The following is a 20,979-nucleotide window of genomic DNA, read 5'->3' as shown; positions in this document are numbered from 1 at the left end:
GAGCAAACAGTGTTGAGAGCAGGATCACATATAACTGCCCCATGAGCACAAATAATCATGAATGCCTGGTAAAGAGTACGTCTGAAGGGGCCCTTAGTATGTATTTGTGGATGCAACCCTGTGTGCATTCCTTGTGTCATTTTACACACTCTGTGCATTTGCTCTGAAGGAAGGTGTGCAGCCTCTGTCCTTCATGTGTTGTATGTGCTGTGTATGTGCTGTATTTGCATCTTCTGCTGGAATCGGTGTTAATTATAGTACAGTTTTTGCTCTTTTTGTGGTCGTGGGTTCACAGCTTTCGGCTGGCCTTGAGTGGGAGGGTGGGGTCTTGCCTGTGTTGTCATGCCAGGATTTGGAGAGAATAAATGTGCCTCCATGGCCCAGTGTAACTATGGGATCATGTCCCCATCCTCTTTCCTCACCTCTGAGCTGGGGCTACAGGGGCCGGAACCTACATGCATCGAGCCAGAGAGGGGCTTGCTAAGCAGCAAGACATCTCACTGTGTTGCAGACCCAGTGGCGTAGCGTGGGTTGTCAGCACCCGGGGCAAGGCAAGTAATTTGCGCCCCCTAACCCGTGGATTTGCGCCCCCTAACCCGTGGATTTGTGCCCCCTAACCCATGGATTTGCCCTAACCCCAGATGTTGCGCCCGGTGCGGCCCGCCCCCCCTGCACCCCCCACGCTACGCCACTGTGCAGACCTTACCGCAACTGATCGTAAGCCAAATCCCCTTTGCCTTTCTCTGGAGACTAGAGAATTTCTCTGACTCACGTTGAGCCTTGGAAAGCAAGGACACTGCTTTGCAAGCCTCCCTGGCGTACAGCAAAAGGGAAATATTGGGGGATCTCGCAAGGAAAGGAAAAGAAAAAGAAGTAAAGTGCTGACTAGTGGTGAGCTGATGAGCATGCCTGGGGCTCAAGGGTAATAGCTACTATTCTGCAAAGCTGCACTGGTTTCTCTGTGTGTATGTGTGCGCGCGCACACTTGTGTGGTTATTACTGCTCGCTCCTGTTGCTTCTCTCCAGTGCACTATGCTGTGAGTGATAAAAGTGATTATATTGCTGCACTTTTTGCTTGCTTTCTCTTTATCATATAGCCCTCTCTGCTGAAATCTCAGTGTAAAATGAGTATGTTGTCAAGAGAATCTACCCACTTTTAAAAGAATAGGAAGGAGCCTGACTCTCACCTCACACTTGAACACACAATAAGGTAGTGCCCTAGAAGTAAAATTACACAGAGCTAGGCCCAGCTTCCCAACTTGGTACGAGTCTTCGCAGGGCACAAACCACAAGCTTATAAGCAAAGAACAAACCTTGGTTACAGCTTGTGGGCTATTTAGAGTGAGACAAACCTTGATCTGGGGTTTGGACATAAAGCTAAGCCAAACCATAGCTTAGCTCCTGGTAGTATGGCAGCAACAGAAGCAGGGGAGGTGTTAGGAGGCACAAATTTATCACTGTTGCACCTGCATATTTGCCCATTCATGTTAAGCCATACATTGGCTTAGCATTATCTGCATGGTGCAGAGAACTGAGGAGAGTTTTTCATGATGCTGGGTCAGGAGATTATACTTCTGTGCCAATAAATTCTGAATTATCCATAAACTGTCATTTTCTGAACATGGAAGTGGGGACACCATCTTGTTCTTTGCCCCAGGTAGCAAAATGGGCCAGATCTGGGAGCAAAGATTTGGAAGCCCCACCTTCAACTACTGGAAAACTTGTTTGTTCTTCAGGCTCTAAAATTTCAGCAGAGATTACTCACACTTTCAAATGTACCTTCACAGTCATAAGGCCTAGGAACTTGTATGTGCTGACTTAAAAACAAAGTAGAAACTGAAATTCTCAGGAAACTGGATCCCATAACCTGGCTGTCTGTACTTTTTGTGCTCCTGTGGAATTGCCGTCTCAAACATATCTCTGTTTCACAGAGAGATAAACTTCTGGAAGCTGTTCTAAAAATGCATGCCAGTACAGCAGCAAATAAGTAGAGTAAAGGTTGATTTGGTGTACATTACTCCATCTTCTACACTTCATCAAAACCATGGGCAGGGAGCCTCAGGCCCAAGAACCAAATTGAGCCTTTCAGGCCTTTGGGACTTTTCCAGGACCAGGACCCATCTCAAATCTTGCCCTTCACTGCCCCTTCTCTGCACCCTCCTCAAGTAACTTTGCCTGTCTGGAATTGGTTCTTGGGGTACTATAATGCCTCTTGCTTGCATGTAGAAATCTCTTTTTTTGCATGGCAGAAATGAAGTCTACTGTACAAAGCTTAGAGTCAATATGTTGCTCCTCCCACTTTTGTATCTGGCCCCACCCACCATCTGGAAAGTTGCCCATGAGGAAATGTGTCCCTCTGTCCTGGCTGAAACAGGTCCCTGCTTTGTTGCATTGCTCTGGAGCTGTTAATACCTCCTTATTTTCCCTTTGGAAGACCTGTCACTTAGACCCCGAGGATGAATCAGGCTTCCTATATTGCACTATCAAAACCATAGCTGCCAGCAAGGGAACAAACCACATTCCCTGTGGTTTAGTTTAACTTAATTCCTACTTGAGTCTTGACCCAAGAAAAGCATCCATTCTGATGACGCCAGCAAAGACTTGTGTCCTCAAAGGCCAGGCTAGGGACTGCTGTGGGTTCATTGTGCTTAGAGAATTAAAACCAAAGGGAAGTCTGGGTTACAGTGATGCAACTAGCTCAGTTGCTGACATTTACTGAGAGAGAACAAAGACCCAGTGGAACTACCCAGTGTGCATGTGGCTTTGACTTGGATTGGATAAAACCAGAAGGCTTTCAGGGGAGGGGGTTTTGCACCCAATTTTAGGCAAGGTTTTGCAGTCGGCAATGAAATAAGTTATCTTCTGGTTAGCATGCCGAAAGATAACCTTGCTTGACAGTCCAGTCTAGGATACCAGTAGATGCTTTTAAAATTTGCTTTACAGTGGTGCCTCGGGTTAAGTACTTAATTCGTTCCAGAGGTCTGTACTTAACCTGAAACTGTTCTTAACCTGAAGCACCACTTTAGCTAATGGGGCCTCCTGCTGCCGCCGCGCCGCTGGAACACGATTTCTGTTCTCATCCTGAAGCAAAGTTCATAACCTGAAGCACTATTTCTGGGTTAGCAGAGTCTGTAACCTGAAGCGTATGTAACCTGAAGCGTATGTAACCCGAGGTACCACTGTACTTTGTCACTTGCTCCATACCTTCTTTTTGCCCACTATCTTAATAACATCTTCTTGAATTCATAACTGAAACAGTGTAACTGAGCATCTGAGATGAGGCGGCCGGCTTTTGGCACATGCCAGTCTCCACAGAGGTGGAATATCTTGCATATTCCCCTTGCTCTCTTAATGGGGCTAGGGGGCATTACTAGGGTTTCCCAGAGAAGAAAGGTGTCAGAGCAGCATGTGTGGAGCATGAGATGTTGAGCTAATGGAAGCTTGCTTGTGCTGGTTTAGGGAGCAGCAGGGTCTACCTGGGATCATTAGGTTCCTTGCCATCTATCCTTCCTGTTCCTTATTTCTGGAGATTCCTCTGTCTTCTCATCTTGAGCAGACTAGCTAGCTCCATACAGAAACCAGCATTTGGAAGGGCTACTAGTAATATGGGGGCGGGGAGGCTTTTTCCATTTAGCAAATGTGGGAGAGATGGCTCTGAGTGGCTGGAGAAGATTTTGAAGGTAGCACTTGAACAGCATTGATTTCTTCCCACACCCATCAAGGAACTGGGAGAAAGAGCGTCAGCTTTAGATAAGCAGGTTGCTTGTCTGGAAGGGCTCCTGATCTAGAAGCATTGGTGACTCTGGGATACTTGGGCTGCTTCTCTGTCTTATGTGCAAGATGTATCCCGTTCCCCTGCCCTCTTGGGTCACTGCCAGCCTTCAGTTCTACCATTGCATCTTGCTGAGCTGGATAATAGAACAAGCACACCCCTTTACTCTTGCCTCTGGTTAGAGGAGAGGCTTGATAGGTCAGCCCAAAAGTCATGTGTTTGACTGAAAGGCAGGAGGGAGATAATAGATTCCTCTAATGCATTGTATGTAGGCCTGCTTTTGAAGGCTATTTGGAAGCTCCAGTTAATGCAAAATGCAGTTGCTATGGTGCTAAATGGGACGCGGGTTGCGCTGTGGATTAAACCACAGAGCTTAGGACTTGCCGATCAGAAGGTCGGCGGTTTGAATCCCCGCGGCGTGAGCTACCGTTGCTCGGTCCCTGCTCCTGCCAACCTAGCAGTTCGAAAGCACCTCAAAGTGCAAGTAGATAAATAGGTACCGCTCCGGCGGGAAGGTAAACGGCGTTTCCGTGCGCTGCTCTGGCTCGCCAGAAGCGGCTTAGTCATGCTGGCCACATGACCCGGAAGCTGTACGCCGGCTCCCTCGGCCAATAAAGCGGGATGAGCGCCGCAACCCCAGAGTTGGTCACGACTGGACCTAATGGTCAGGGGTCCCTTTACCTTTACCTTTATGGTGCTAAATGAGACTGTCTGTTGGGGGGACACAGACAGCAATGGGAGGCAGTGATGGCCACCGACTTGGATGGCTTTAAAGGTGGATTAGATACGTGAGGACTAGGCTTATCAACAGCTTCTGGCCCTGATGGCTGAGTTCTTTCTCCATTGTCAGAGGCAGTATGGCTCTGAATGGCAGTTGCTGGGGGTCACAGGTGAGCAGAGTGCTCTTGCGCTCATAGCCTGCTTGCAGGCTTTCCATGGGTATCTGGTTGACCAGTAGGAGAACAGGATGCTGGACTAGATGGGCCATTGACCTGATTCAGCATGCTCTTCTTGCGTTTTTATGGGACATTTCATAAGATACTGCATTATACTGAGTAAGATTATTGGTACACCTAGCTCAGAGTTAGCTACACTGACTGGGAGTGGCTCTGCAGGATTTCAGAGAGGGGTCTCTCCCAGCCATACCTGGAGATGTAGGGGATTGAAGCTGGGATCTTTTGGGTGCAAAGCAGATGCTCTGCCCCTGAGCTACAGCCCTTCCCCATCTTCCTGGTGCTTTAACATTTGAACTAATCCGTTTCCAAGCACAATTCAATGTGCTGAGGCTTACCTTAAATCAGGGCGGTCCAACTTTTCATACCAAGCGGGCCACAAAAGTACTTTGACACAGAACCCATGGGCCACACCCTGCCCTTCGCTTTCCGGGCGGGGGGGGGGCGAAGCCAAAATTTGACCCTAGAGCTCTCCCACTTCCTTCCCAAAGCTGGGAAAGTGCTAATTAGGCCTTGGGAAGGAGGCTGGAGCACCCTGTCAGAGCCCTCATGCCTCCTTCCCAAAGCCCAGCACCTCCTATAACCAGCTTTGGGAAGGCAACAAGAGGGTGGTGCAGGGGGTGGTGCGGATAATGGATAATGATGTCGAGCGCCACCAAAAAGGCCTTGCCCCACATGTTGGACCGCCCTGCCTTAAGTCCTCCATGGCAGGGAATTTATTCCCTTGAACTTGGTCATATTCCCTTGAACTTGGTCATATTCCCTTGAACTGTGGCCATAGCTGAGGCTGTCCATCAGGTGCCCTTGGGGTCTGAAGTGATGCCTTTATCAAATGACTTTTGGTACCTACTTTTGGTTATTTTTTTGGTACCAGACAAAGACCTCTTTGTTTTCCTAGCTTTTAGACTCTTGTTATTGCTTTATGCTGCTGGTTTGATTTTTGTTTTGTTGTTTTTTTTTTAAATACTGTGTTTGTTTTTTTAATTGTTTTTGTGAGCTACTCAGGAAATATTTATACAGAAAGGTGTCTTATAAATTCTTAAGTTAAATAAGATGAAAAATGGAGAATTGCGCTGCTAGAACCACAATCTGTATTTGCTGAAACAGACATATTTGAAACTTCTACTAATAGCTTATTAAACAGCCTGCACCCATGACCTATGTTGTCAAAGGCACACATTTCTCTTGCAGAGAGGAGTTCAGTGCTAAGTTGTTAAACCTCCCAGCTCTTTAAAGCACAAATCTCCATTTGCTTGTAGGGCTGCAAGGGGAAGAAAGCACATGGGATTCCTTTTCCTTGATCTTCTCTTTGGGATTCATGAACATAAATACGTACAAATACACACTCTTGATTCCTTTTCCCTGATCTCTGGCTTGGCTGAACTGCCGGGTGCTTGGCTTAGAAAGTGCAAAGCAGCAGTTCCCTTCTACAAAGCCACACTGTTCAGAACAAAAATCTTCCTTCTACGAGGTTGCATTTTTTGCCAGTGATTCAGCAGCACGTGAGTGGAAAAGCCTGGAGCCGTAACTATTAGCCAGGCCTAAAGACTCTCAGCTGCTGTCACACAATCGTCTGGGCCAGGCCAAAAGCATCCAAGCCAGGCCACAGCCAGTTTGCAGCAAACGGAACTCAAAGCGGGCTCTGAAACTGAGCCTGATGATGGATGCACCATATGTGCAGTGATGGGAGAGGGCCCTGCGCACAGTGATGTGTCCTCCCCTTTCCTGCGATGCTTGAAACTCCTAACTAGGATTAATGCTGAAGGAAACAGTGAAAATCATAGACCTGGAGCTGACTTGCTTCGGCCCAGCATTTCACACTGAGAGCCTGCCACGTTTGCATGTCTCAATAAGCCAGACTTTCCAGCTTATTGTGGTTTCTTGTGAACAAGCGACTCCTCTCCTGGCTCGAGTGGCACAAACAAACCAGGAAATGTTGGCTTCCCATTACACCCAAACAGGGAATCGTGGTTTATTGCTCCCTGACAAGTAGCTATAGCTAACCAGCCTTCTGCCATGGTTTGTTGTTGGCTTGCTGATTGTGGCTTGCTAGTTAGAAATTATCTAACTGCACAACTGCCTGTATCCCACCATTTAAGAGTTAACACATGTCCAGTGCCATCTTCCCAGTGGTTTAGAGGCAAAGGCAAACAAGTACCATCCATCTTGCTCGAGACTACCTTTAACGTGCCTTCTTTTATTTTTCTGTTCTCTGAATGTAGCTGGTTGTTTTGATCATCAGCAGAGTTGAAAAAGACCCAGTGGGTAGTTGATTCCAGGAGTGGCCAATGGACTGCCCACAAGCTGCATCTGAACCTCAAAGCGATTGCGGCTAGACTACAAGGGCCTTACTAAATTTTATTCAGATTGTGGTGTGTGTGTGTGTGTTTTAAAAAAAGTGTTCACAGTTTCTCTTGTGAGGTTGCACTTTAAAATTGTTTTCAGAAACTGTGAGCAAGAAAAAGACTCCTCACCTCAATGTTCCACCGGTTTGTGTTTTGCATGCTACGCCCCTGCTGATAACCTAAACTGAGATTATCCAGTTACTTACCGTGACTGAGCAAGCCACACCTTGCCCGGCATCTCATCCCAAAATGTCCCCAACCCTTTATATTTTACACAACACATTCTGAACAATGTCGGTTTCAGAAGCAGCTGGCTGCAATGGCCAGAGCAGGCAACAGTTTCCTAAAGCTAATGCCTCCCTCTCTCCCTGCCGTTGTGTCCATCTTGTTTTCTCTCTGGAGTGGAACATGAAACCCAAACATGGGCTATCCATCTCTGGGCTGGATTACTGGAGGCAAGATAACTAGCTCAAGGGGATTTGACACATTTCAGCACTTGCAAGCCTCTGCTGCTTGTGTTGGACCAGCTTTCCTGTGAAGCTTTTCTTTGGAAAGAAGATTGCAGATGAAGCGGCTCTTTATCCAGCAGAAAGTGAGGCCTAAACATGGGGAGTGGGCCCTGGGTCACATGACAGAGCTGGACAGGGGTTTGAATAGGTGGAAGCCTCTACTTGCCCCACCCGACCTACAGAACACCTTTTTTTGGGGGGGGAGTTACACCAGTGTTAATTCTGCTGGCTGAAGTTCTGCTGGATAAGCCCTGGATGAGCCAGGGCGAGGGGCTTACACTGGCGTGTCTCCAGCTCAGCCGGGGGTGGATGGGGACTCAGTGGTCGAGCACATGGTTTTTACACACAGGATCCCAAGTTCCCCTCCCTGGAACCTCCAGTTAAATTATCTTGGGCAGTACAGTGGTACCTCAGGTTACAGACACTTCAGGTTACAGACTCCACTAACCCAGAAATAGTACCTCAGGTTAAGAACTTTGCTTCAGCATGAGAACAGAAATCGCGTGGCAGTGGCAGCGGGAGGCCCCATTAGCTAAAGTGGTACCTCAGGTTAAGAACAGTTTCAGGTTAAGAACAGACCTCCAGAACGAATTAAGTTCTTAACCCGAGGTACCACTGTACTGCTGGAAACGACCCTGTTTCAGTTCTTGCAGAGCGTCTCTGCCAGTGAGAGTAGATGGTATTTAGCATGGATGGCCCAACAGCCTGACTTGAGGATTGGAAACCTTTTGCAGAATATTTAAAGAGCTATTGTAAACATGTAAAAACGCAAGTAGGATTTGATTGAAGAATAGCAGTAAAACATTTATCTGGAAGCAAGAGGAAAGGATAGGGTACAGAGTATTTATAATGTGCAGCAATATTAGAAAACATGGCGAAACCATGAAGGGGTAGAGGGGAGGTCAAATGATAAATGAATATTAATTGGAAAGTATGCATAGTGTATGAAGTTTGTAAACTTTTGAAACTTTTAAATAATTAAAAAGAACAACAACCACCAGCCTGACTTCCACAAGGCAGCTTTATATGAGGAATCTTCCAGCCAGCAGGATGTTGAGTCAGGTTTGCGTATGAGGAAAAAATGATACGGTCTCTCTCAACACAGAGAAGCTGTGTCCAGTAAAAACAATGAAGAGTCCTGTGGCAAGACAAAGACTAACAAATGCATGCCTCTGATAAAGCACGATGTGGCTCCTGGAAGCTTTGTGCTGCAATAAATATGCTGGCTTTTTTTGGTACCACAGGACCCTGCCTCCCTTTTTCTGCTGCCCGCTACAGACTAACATGGCTGCCCCTCTGGAATTCATACTCAATTACGCTGATTGGCAACATGTGTATGGCATTCCAGAGTTTACTGATGGAATGTGTTGCTCTACAAGATGTTCTGAGTCGGCCTGGGCGGTGTATCAATTTGATACATGGCCCAGGAACAGTTTGATGGCTAGAGCGTGTTGGCGCCTTCACCTGGTGGTATATTGCCGGTGGAGCAATATTACCGTCTCCACTGCCAGGCGCTGGCGGCGTTCAGAGCAGAGATGGTTCCACCCCACTGCCTCTTGGGTCCGGGGCCAATGCAGCTTGTTCTTCCCTATACTTTCAACATCGTGATGTATTGCGATGTTTGGCTGGTGATACATCACAATGTTGAAAAGCTGATATTGCCTAGCCCTAGTTCTGAGGACTTGCTGGTGCCACTCAGGGCTTCTGGAAACAGGGTTTCCCTCCGCCTGAGAGTTACAATCATTTCTGGTTCAACTTTCAGTCAGGGGTAGGACCGTGGCTCAATGGTAGAGCAACTTCAGCACATGCAGAAGGTTGCAGGTTCAGTCCCAGGCAGGTAGGGGAAGGAGAGACCCCCGGTCTGAAACCCTGGAGAGCTGCTGCCACTTAGTGTAGACAATACTGTGGTAGATGGACAATGACCTGGTTCAATATAAAGCAGCTTCCTATGTTCCTAATGTCTAAGCTTTTGGTGGTGGTGTTTTGTTTTGTTTTTTAAAAAAGTAAGTTTCTAGCCCTCATAATTGCAGAGAGAATAACGAAAGTGGGAGGACTGGGTAGCACAGTCTAGACCAAGTCATTCAGCAACTGATCAGGAGAACATCCAAGGCATTAAAGGACCTATAAGCTGCTTTGCCTGCTTGCTTCCAGTCTCCTCTGTGGGACAGAAGCAAGGCAAAAAGTTTTAATTACCAAGCAACCTGGTTACTAAAAAGATATACAGCATATGCATTGTATTGGGATGCCTGCTGCCCCCTGTGGGTTGGTTTGCTTATGTTTTCTAAGTGCACAAGGTGCTCTGTTTGCACTTAGGTGTGGCATACGCATTTAGTTCCTGCTACCTGCTGGTGGTGCAGTTGTCTTATTTATTTATTTATAAAAAAATATTTCTTTACAGCTGTATCATAAAAAAATAGATCACACTGGTTTGCAGCAATATAAAAACAAAACAAAAACCAAACAATAAAATCATAAGAAGTTAAAAACAAGTGAAAAGCAAAAAGAAATTACCATAAAAGCAAACACCACTAGACCATTGTGGGGAGTGTATTCTTCAGTGTGTGGTGGTTCTGTTGGAGGCTAAAGTGTGGCAGATCATGCCTTCAGGCAAGGATTTGGTTTGACCTTTAATCATCATTTTTGTTTTCCCCGGTGATGTATTGAAGTATAAGTTTATAGTGCTTGCTTGCTTGGGGCGTAAAGTTTTGTACCAGTGTCTTTAATGAACAAATAGTGGTGGGTGGGAGAGAAGTAATGTGACCCAGAGGTCTATCATTGAGGTACATTAGCCTTCCTCAAACCAGTGCCTTCCAGACATTTTGCACTGCAGCTTCCAGCACCCCTGACCAGTTGCCACACTGTCTGTGGGTGGGTAGGGGTTGGAGCCCAACAATATCCAGATGGCACCAGGTTGGGAGAAAGTACAGGTAGATTGGCTGGTCTGGACCCAGCTTAGGAATTTCGATACTGTATTATTTTATATGTTGAGAGCATGCAGACTCATTAAAAAAAATACTGCCCTTCTTAATTCGAATCGCTTTTTCTTTAGCATCAGCACAACAATAAATGTTTTCATCAACTCAGGTGTGGGGCATCTTCTTGCCTCAGGTGCACATTTTGTGCAAGAATTCAAAACATTAGAGCAGGATTCACCTAATGAGTCCCGCCAGGAGAAGACCTGTGTGAGGATTCCACTTTTACAATGGGATCCCCCCAAACTGACTCTGAGGGCATCAGGAAAAACCCCAAAATCAGCATGCAGCAGCAGGAGAAGGGGGTATCATTCCATCTAGCAAGCTGAAATATTTGTGCTGACAGAACGTTGGCCTTAGCACAATCTTGAATTCCTCCCTTAGTATTTCTCCAACTTTAAACTTTTTTCAGGCATTGTGCCTGGCACCATTGTGCACAATGTTGCCAAAAAACAGTCAGTTACCACAAACAGTCTGCTCTCTGTGAATGAACAACTGTCCAGCGTAATATGTTACCCCAGACATGAATGAATCTTTCTACATGCCAAAGCCATGTTGATCATGGGTGTATGTTGTACCTCCAATACCATTTCTCCTTGTGGACCTCCCTGGACATATTTGAACAGTTTTGGTTGATGCAACATGAACGTTAGGGTTCATTCAAACCAGTTCATTTATCTATGGTAACAAACTGATTACCATCTTGCTTTTGCAGGATATTTGCAAAATTGCTTTTGTCACCAGCTTTTTATCCAGGACACAAGGTCCTACCCCTGCATCTCTTCGGCTAATAAATCACTCAGATCGCCTTGCACACAGATCGCCTTCGCCCTATACCACATGCCTCAGCTGTGCCTTTTGCAAATAAAAATAAGCTTATTAACTTTCATTTTAAATGCTTTTACTTAAAATGCTTGTTGAAATTGAAAGATCTTGGGCCAAGTGCTTGAAGTTCAACAGGGTGGGGTTGGGCACTGTTTCAGTGCTAAGAATTTCATCCTCCCATTATCTCTCTCAATAAGACTGCGTATACACTATATATTTAAAGCTCATGGCTTCCCCCTAAAGATCTCTGGGAATGGTAGTTTACTCTTCAAAGAGCTGCAATTCCCAGTAACCCTTAACAAACCACAGCTCCCAGGGTTCTTTGGGGGAAATAATGTGCTTCCATTGTGCTTTAAATGTTTGATGTGTACATAGCCTAAGTCTCTGCATGTGTGGGTTTCAAGCTGAGTGGGCTTCAGTGACAGGGGGACAGGAAGGCAGGGCAGGCTGGCTTCTCTGCCAAGGAGGGTAACAATGTGGTTAAGGCTTTTATTTCATTTGGCATTTTTGTAAATCCGGCAACTTTTGGATTTGCTCAACAACTGTTGGGTTTTCTTTTAAAAAGCTCAACAATTTTGGTGGTTTCCTCAATAATTTTGGGGTCTTCCTTAAAAAAAGCTAAAGGATGGAAAAGGATACATTTTTTTAAAAAAATCCAGTTATTTCCCTCCAGCAGCCTAGTTTGAAGATTAAACTACCTGAGGATGAAGTAGAGGCCAAACGTGAAATATTTCTGCTTTGGGTGAAGTTTTCAGTGTGTGAAATTGGGCTTTCACTTCCTTCCACCTAGGTGAGGTTCAGAATTTTGATGGCAAATACATTCAACAAGAGAAGGCTATTAGTCTCCACGCTTGATAACAACCAATATCCCTACAGGAACATGTTTCAGTTGCAATTTCAGTCTCCCCTGTCTTGGAGACCGGTTGCAGATCTGTGGCCTTTTGCTCTGAAATAAATACAACAAGGAGGCATTTCCAGCCTCTTCCTGTAATCAAAGAACCGCAGAGAGTAATCAGGGGAGGGCAGTATATTGTTTGCAGCAAAGATGTCCCTAGGGATTAACAGCTTCAGGCTTTGCCTGCTGATGCTGCTGAGTGTGGCAAAGGGTGGCGAGTGAGATTCTCTGTTGCTAGGATTCTAGTAAGCCTTGGAAGGCCTGGACCCAGCACTGGTGTTGCATCTGTCTACTAATTTCCTCTGTGTCTTTATGTTTCAGTGATCAGAGCAAAGGCTGTCTCTGAAAAAGAGGTGGACTCCGGTAATGACATCTATGGAAACCCCATCAAACGCATCCAGTATGAAATCAAGCAGATAAAGGTAATGAACAGTATATCGGAATCCTAATTGTATGGACCTTAACTTAAAAGAAATGATGTATTTATATATCTAAGTCTACACACACACACACATACACATGCAAGTAACTTCCAAACCCATTGACTTGCTGCCGTTCTAGCTAGGATAATGCAGCTGTTTTGCTAAACGATTAAATGGTGCCAGAAAAGGCTTTGGAAGCTTATAGTTACCACAATCCTCCAAAGTAGTTCTTAATATCTTAAGACGTTTTTATGATGGTGTCTTTCCAACACTGGGTTCTCAAGTGCCTCACTCTGGCCCAACAGAACTGACTGAAGAAAAGTGGGGGGGAACCCCTCTAGTTCGCGCTATTTTATGGGTTATAAACACCCCATAGTTTGTTATGAGTGCTGGGAAGTGTAGCTCTGTGAGAAGAAGACTACAGTTCCCAGGATGTGTTCAGTGGAGTGGGGGAATGTGCTTTAAATGTATGGTGTGTATGCAGCCTTATGCTTAAGGACACCATAAGCATGGGATCTAAACCTCCTTCCTGTCCCTAGTGAGGGGTGAGTTAGAAATCATATTAAAGTGAATGATGAGGGACAAGGTACATCATAGGGAGATACCAAGTGCTTGAGAGGGCAGGAACCATGACAGGTTGCTTGTAGAGGAAAAACAGCTCCAATAGTGTCCCCACCCCCTGGCCACTTCCTATATTTCTGCATATAATTCTATGGGGAAAGCAGAGGCAATGCCATTCGAAATAGGCCTCTTTGGGGCTGAGTAGAAGGGGAAATGGCTCAAAGAGACTCCAGAGCAAAGTGGTGCACACCACCACTTTAAGCCCTAATGCTGGGATACTTGGACATCCTGGGCCAAGGTCTTCTTCCTGAACTGGGTCAGTTCTTCCTGCTTACCTTTGAGCAATGTGTGTTGCCAGCTTCTGAGTTCCTTTAATACAGCTGTGCATTCTTCTGTTCAGGGCAAGCATTTTGCTGGAGGGAGAGGAGTGGTGGAGCAAAGCAAACATTTTGTAGTTTCTCTTTCTTTTATGAATGTCACCACACTTTTATTGATTTTGCATATATGAATAATAATAACAAACAACAGAATCCCTTCCACCCTCCCTCCCACTCCCTGAGGAAGAATATACCTATAACAATTTTCATACCAACGTGGGATTCTATGCCATGAACAATAGGTGGTCTGAAGCCATGACTGTACTTGTTTTTGAACTTGTACATCTCCCTGAGAGTCTTGTTACTGAAGGGTGTCAAAATAAATAATTCAATAGGTCCATGTGTAGTTTCTCCTGCTTGGGAGTGCCTTGTATGCTCCTTTACATCAAAGCTGGCCTTGCTGTATGTATTCTGCCCATAGCTTCACCCAACTTCTTCCCCTTCCAGATGTTTAAAGGGCCTGACCAGGACATTGAATTCATCTACACGGCTCCTTCTTCGGCTGTCTGTGGAGTGACGCTGGATGTTACTGGCAAGAAAGAGTATCTCATTGCAGGTAAGGAGTATCTCTTGAGGCAAGGAAAAGGAGGACTGTAATGGTTTTTAAAAATACTTTATACATGCCATTTGGAGCTGGAGGAAAGTTAAATAGGGATTGAATGGGATATCATGGTGTTAGGTGGGATGTTCAAATCCTTGCTCTAGTTAGGAAGTTCAATGGGCAAGGACTTGAGCAAGTCACAGTTGCTCAGCCTAAACTACTTCATAGGGGACTTGGTTGTAAAGCTAAAACACAGCTCTTTGGAGGAAGGGGACAAATATGAAATCAGCAGAGCTTCCTTGGGATGTAACCAGACTGTGTCCTGTTCTGGCTACTAGTCATGAGGACTAAATGCACTCCTAACTACAAATGCAATCTGCCCTCCATTGTGCAAGAAGGGTTTGTGGCATACTGCAAACTGCCCTATACAGTAGTCAGTATTATGCAGCTGAGACTGCTTTCCCTTTAAATGATCTTGGTGTAGAGCTTTGCACAGCGCCACCTCCTGGTGTTCCCTTGAAAGGGTATCTGTTCTTGTCTGGACATGAGCAAAGCAGACCCATTGGTCTAACTCGGCGCGCCAGTTCTCCTGTTGTGATAGCAACGTGCCTTGTATGAAATCACACACACACTCCTTCCCCCCACCCCACGTACACTGGTTTGTGTTTGTCCAAGATAAGACACTTGATAGGGCGATGTGCTTGATGGAGTGTGTGTGCGTGCGTGTGCACAACCATAGGACAACCATGTCCCAGCTAAAACCATTTTGCTCTGCCAGGGAAATCTGAAGGCAACGGCAAGATGCACATCACGCTGTGTGACTTCATCATTCCTTGGGACTCCCTCAGTGCTACCCAGAAGAAGAGTCTAAACCAGCGGTACCAAATGGGCTGTGATTGCAAGGTAATAAACCAAATAATGAGACCATTTCAGCTTGTTGACTTCCTGCTAATCTATATGCGTGAGCCTACTCAGGAGAAGCGTTTTGCTTTAGCTGCAGTGATGGCAAATTGTGTCTTTTATCTCTGCAGATCTCCCGATGCCCTTCCATCCCCTGCTATGTCTCTGCTCAGGACGAGTGCCTGTGGACTGACTGGGTGACAGAGAAGAACATCAACGGGCGGCAGGCAAAGCACTTTGCCTGCATCAAGCGGAGCGATGGTTCGTGCGCGTGGTACCGTGGAGTGGCCCCACCCAAGAAGGAGTTTCTTGACATTGAGGACCCTTGAGTCCACAAAGCCATGGCAGTCCAGTAGCCAATAGCAACAAAGCCGGCAAGATATTAGACTGGTCCACCTTTGACATCACTTCTTGGAAACAGCATGAAAATAAGGTCTCCTGGGCGGGCACAACAGTGGTGGAGGGAGGGGCTAAGGAAAGGGATGTCTAGGCCACTCATATATTGCTCAGTCTGTTTCTTCTCCTGTGTTAAGCGCCAAGGGGTGGTTTCATACCTTTGGGATTACGTATGCCAATATGCCAAGGCACAGTGGAGGGAACCAGAGTGTACAATATGAGTGGCCAAAAGGTGTTGCCTCTGATTCTGTGTAGCAGGCCTACCAGGTTCTTATTGCCTTGAGAGGGTGCATCCCTTGTTGAGGGGATATCTCCTGCTCCCTCTGTTCCCCCACCCCCACTGGCTTCTGCCTGGGTAAAAACCCACCTTTTCTTCCATACGCACCACAAAATTAAATCCCTCCATACTCAGTGCTTTGAAGTTGTTCCTTTCTCCTTGCCACGTTTGTACACGTATGGTACAAGTACGTCCCATAAAAACAGCAGTAACACACACATATACACACAAAAAGGAAAATGGTGGCTTTGTCACAAGTCACGATATTCTCTTCCGCAGGTGAAGAAAGTTACATTCCCTTACCAGTGACAAAGCAGCCTGTCAAGAACAAGCCATCAGGAGGCAGAGGGACAATCTCTGCTTTCAGAGGCAATGTTTTGGGGGCTAATGGGGGGTGGTGTCATAAAATCATTTAAATGGATAATAAGCCCTGCCTATGTGCGCATAAGAGATGAGTGCAGATTCTGGGTCTGTGTTCTCAGCTATTACATTTCAGCCAAGAAACATTTGTCAGGGGATCTGGGTTAGTCCATCAAGCCTCCTGCTTGAACCATATGTATACATCACCCACTTCCTATTGCATGCTTGTGCCATTGATGAAAATCTGGTGCCAAAACTGTGGGATGACTTGATGCTCCTGCTAAGCGTTCAGTATTACGTGGACCAAAGGAGTCCTCTTTGAAATCCCTTGCTATGCTGAGTAATGATTTTAGCATGGCCAAGATGGCTCGCAAGTCCTGCCCTATAGAAATTTGACGCTTGCGGCAAGCAAGAGTTCTCCAGAAGGCAAGACTTTTGCGTGTCCCCTCCCAAATATGTGACCGCAAGAGCCGGTGTCAAGGTATACCCCTTATAAACTGTGAGTATGAATGCTCCTTTGGAGTAATAAACCAAACCTTGGCTGCCTGCAAAAGGATCCTATCACACATCTCTGCCTTCAGCCCCCTTTTCCTTCTGAGCCAGTTCTCTTTCTTTGCTGTGCTCCCCGCCCCCTGCCCCCCCCCCCGAGCTCTGCTGCTTTCCCACCCCGCAATACCTGGAATTTGATTTGGAGGGTGTCCGGAAGTTCCCCCAGCCAGACCTACCCCCTGCGGCCTTTTCATGCTGTTCATCAAGGTCAAGTTTTAAAGATGTCATATTGGACCAGTCTGTTTGATTTCAATATATTTTAAAAAAAATAGAAAAAGGAAAAAAAAATCTGTTCAGTCCAATATAAGACTCCTGTTTTGCTTCCTGTATGGTTATATCCTATGTGACATTTACCTCTCTCTCTCTCTTTCCTCTCACTGCTGATCCTGTCCTTGATTTTAATGTTTTCCATTTGTTTTGGCAATCAGTTGTATCATTCCTCTATTATGTTTTTTTTTAATTTTTTTTAAAAATTCCTTGTTAGCTGTTAGATTTGCACTTATTATTTTTAAAGGGGTTCTGCATTGGAGGGAAGAATTGTCAAAATGTACGGAGGGTGGAGTCCCTCCCATTATTTCTGAGTGCCAGTGGGCGCAGGTGTGGTTGTGTGTGGGCTGGGTGTTAGCATTCCTCCTTCTGTCTCTTCCTGATGCCTCTGCAACATGCACAGGTCTTCTCTAGAGGTCAGAGGCTGGCTGTGACACGTGACTGCTGCTTGCTAGACAAACTGCAGTTGCGTGACTGCCGTACCAAAACGTGAGTTTGCCGTTCTAGTAGCAGCGTGGAAAGCAACCATTCTGAAAAGGACCTGTTTTGTGGGAAAGCAGTATCAAAGGCTCTTCAATCGGCTTAATTTATCGCTGTGGGTTTTAATGCCACATGGAAACTTCCCTGATAAGAAAGATAAGATGCACACACAAAAACAATCCAATGCCCCCTCATGTCAGCAACTCAAAATATTTAAAAAAAAGGTTTACATTATTTTCAAATCTTTGCTTAGTAAGTATGAAAAAAAAAGAATAAGTATCTAACTTGCTGCCATAATTTAAAGCTTATTGGGGAGTAGGGCCGGGATGATGTTTGGTGGGTAGAGTAATATTGGGGGTGGGGGTGGGGAAAAAAACTTTTTTGTTGTTGTTGTTGTTGGATTCTGAAAGCTGAGATTTTCTTGTGCTGGGAACACATGAAAATTGTTGAATAGACAAGCAGACTGTGCATGTCTCTGATGCTTTGTATAATTCATACGTGGACATTTGAGTCTTCGGACAATAAACAGTATTATCAAATAAACCGGGAACAGTCTCTCCTTGTCTGGAGCACACTTTGCCATCTGTGGAGGTGCAGACGTTAGAAGGGAGCCCTGGGAATTCATCCTGTGCTGCTCAGCCTCTGCGAACTGCTTTACAAGAGTCACCTTGATGGAGGTAGGTGGAGAGTTGCAAGTTTCCTCCAGGCTTTGCTCTCCACTCTCCCTCTTCCCATGCCCCCTGGCACAAACTGGTCTCTAGTTCCTAATGAGATAAATTGTTGGTTCACTGTGCCTCAGCCTATTTCCAAAGGCCCACCTCCAGCTGTTCTCCCATTTTGATGACTCCCATGTCCCCTTATTTCTTGATGTTAGAGAAAACATCACATGTGGTTCTCTTTAGTGATGTCAAGGAATTATTCCAGTGACATACAGCGACTCCCACAGAATCAGGCTCTGTGTCAAAATATGTGCTGTTTTTCATCCACTTCATGGAAGGAATCCAGTGAGTCTCAAAACTGAATGTATAGCATGAGTGGCCCCTGCTTCTGGCCTACCAGGTACTTATTGCCTTGAGAGAGGACATCCCTTGTGGGGATAATTCCTACTCCTGCTGTTCCATCACAAACCTGGCTTCTGTCTCTGTAAAGACCCACCTTTGCTTCCATAAACTTAACACATTAAATCCCTCATTCACACTCAGTGCTCTGGAGCCATTTCCTTCTCTTTGCCACTTACATTAGGACTCATGGCTTTCACGTACTTCCTAGATTAGTTGTGTGAACTTCTTGGTTTCCTAGGCAAACGCACCTGAAGCTCTGTAGAACTCATACAGATGGGAGGCCTCCCCAAAAGCATCTAACTTTATAGAGAGATTAAAATGAGATCTCTTAAGTTACAATAGACTTGCAAATTCACCCCACCTGCTGCAATACTAGGTATGCTCTTTAATACAAGTGCCCAGGAGACCCACGTACAGAGCCATCCACATCTGGTTATGTTGCATACAGCTCCTTATTACTTTAATGAGACAAACCCAGATCACAAAGAAAGTTGATCTTCCTGCTAATGGCAACAAGCCCATCTAGAGTGATGTGGTTATTTCTCAGATGGATGGGATGGATCCATAGGTGATCTAACTCTGTAAGTAATGGAAGATCTGGGACCCACCAGATGTTGTTGGACTACAGTTCTCATTGGCTCCAAACAGCATGACAATGGTCAGGGAAGGTGGGAATTACAGTCCCAACAAATACATGGAAGGTCACATTGCCAATGCTTGTTGACCACCATCCCATCCCAAGGGCACTAAAGGAACATAGCATTGTAATGGGAGTGTTATACTAGATGTCATGGCATGTATTGTTTCTAAAGCCATAGTTCTGTGATAGAGCTTATCTGCATCTCCAGAAGAACTGGAAAATATATTTTCTTGAGGCTTTGGAGAACCCCTACATCAAAGTAAGTGATGCTGTGCTGGACCAAAAGGCTGACTCAATATAAGGCAGTTTCATATGTTGGGCTTGAAATGATGTAAGCTGTTAACAGAACACGTCCCTAAGGACAGGAGACCATCCGGTGAGCATTTTGGTTCTTTTCACTGTGTATATGGGTGTATAATTGAACCTGGACCAGGGATGCCAACTTGAATAAAATATTGGGGGGAGGGCAGGTAAGCCCTGCCCCACATAATCAATCACAACACTGTTTCATTGCATAGTATTGTTACAGTCCACCCCAATCCGTCAAGCCATGCATGGGATTCCAGAGGTTTTCGCCCTCAACCAGGGTCTGTGCTTCTTTGGAGAATTGAAGATACTGTGGAGGCTGTTGTAGCTTTAAGGAATATGATTTATTCACAAATCTACACCTGAATATGGACGGAGGGAGTCCAGGCCTTATAGTATGGTCATCTCAAGAGGTTCTTGTTCCCCACAGCAGTGCAGCACCAGAGTCCAAGGCATCTCTCCTGCTTTCAGCCATCCTTTTTTCAGTTTTTGGAAGCCACCTGCCAAAGTCCCTAAACTCTTCCTGTGACGTCATGCCCAGTTACCCAGGCAACCTTCCAAATCTCCTGTCTCTGTTCACACCTCAGGGCGAAGGGAAGGGCAGTATTCTTCCATTGCCTGTATTGTTTCTGAATGGCCCTAGCTTGGCCAGGTCATTTTGCATAAGAATTCCTCTACAGCTTGTATACGCCCTTCACATCCCAAATAATCAAAATCTTATCATTTATTAATTTACAGGTTTTGGGGTGGGGTCCCTCCAAACCATAACAGTTATAAGAATTTTAAGGTCTTATATATTTAATAAATGTACCAAGCAAACACGTACATAAATATATAAACCACATGTCTGAAGCAGCACAGGAAGACAGTCCTGAAACCATTTTGACTCTCAAACTGACCAAATGTTTCTCTGCAAGGAGGGAGGGGGTGAGGGAACCTTCCCATTGTCTCAGGAACTGGGTAATTACCATCTCAAAGGAATGGCCAGACTACCAGAAAACGCAATCAGATAAGGCATTATCAGATAACCTGGAAGTCAGGAAAAACAACATTCAATTTTTGTTGTAGACTGCCTTTTCTGTGTTGTAGGTATGATGTTTGTGGGGGGTGGTCTTGGGCTACACCCCTTCTGTGATGTATGTATGATGTATGGAGGGTTGGTCTGGAGCTCCATGGCAGGGAATTTCAAAATGGATATATAAGGGCGGGCACACCTTTGTTCTGGGTCATCCTGCGTGTGAGGGGAGCACCCTGTTGCAACAGCTTTAATAAAGATCAGGTTTACTAGCTGCTTTGCTTCTTAATATTCTCTGGTTGGTCTCTGTTATTTTCTCCTACCGATGGAGAACCTACAAAGGACTCTATAAGGGCTCTTGTGTACATAAGGGAATAAGGGCAGATTTCGTTTACGACAACAGTATTATAAAAGGGAAACGTCTCTCTCCCATGACTGACAAGTCACCACGGGAGCTCTTTTTATTTTTAAATTGTTATTTTGAGCTTTTCTACCTTGAAGTTTTCCCTTTACAGTATTAATATTTTTCTCTGTCCAAATCTCTGTTCCTGCCTTG

The 20,979-nt window shown here is 45.5% G+C and overlaps 1 protein-coding gene across 1 annotated transcript in view; it reads left to right on the top strand.

Moving 5' to 3' along the window:
• The window catches only part of TIMP2 (TIMP metallopeptidase inhibitor 2), a 31,703-nt gene extending 13,759 nt beyond the window's left edge, over positions 1-17,944 (top strand). Inside the window, exons 2-5 of the mRNA XM_083599010.1 lie at positions 12,593-12,693; positions 14,079-14,187; positions 14,951-15,075; positions 15,204-17,944. Of these exons, the coding sequence (XP_083455136.1) occupies positions 12,593-12,693; positions 14,079-14,187; positions 14,951-15,075; positions 15,204-15,401 (533 nt within the window). The 3' untranslated portion in view covers positions 15,402-17,944. The remainder of the gene's footprint in view (positions 1-12,592; positions 12,694-14,078; positions 14,188-14,950; positions 15,076-15,203) is intronic.
• The last annotated feature ends 3,035 nt before the right edge of the window (positions 17,945-20,979 follow it).

Source organism: Podarcis filfolensis, assembly GCF_964270895.1.
Source record: "Podarcis filfolensis genome assembly, chromosome: 2".
NCBI classification, from domain to species: domain Eukaryota; kingdom Metazoa; phylum Chordata; class Lepidosauria; order Squamata; family Lacertidae; genus Podarcis; species Podarcis filfolensis.
This window is presented reverse-complemented; position numbering and strand designations above follow the sequence as displayed.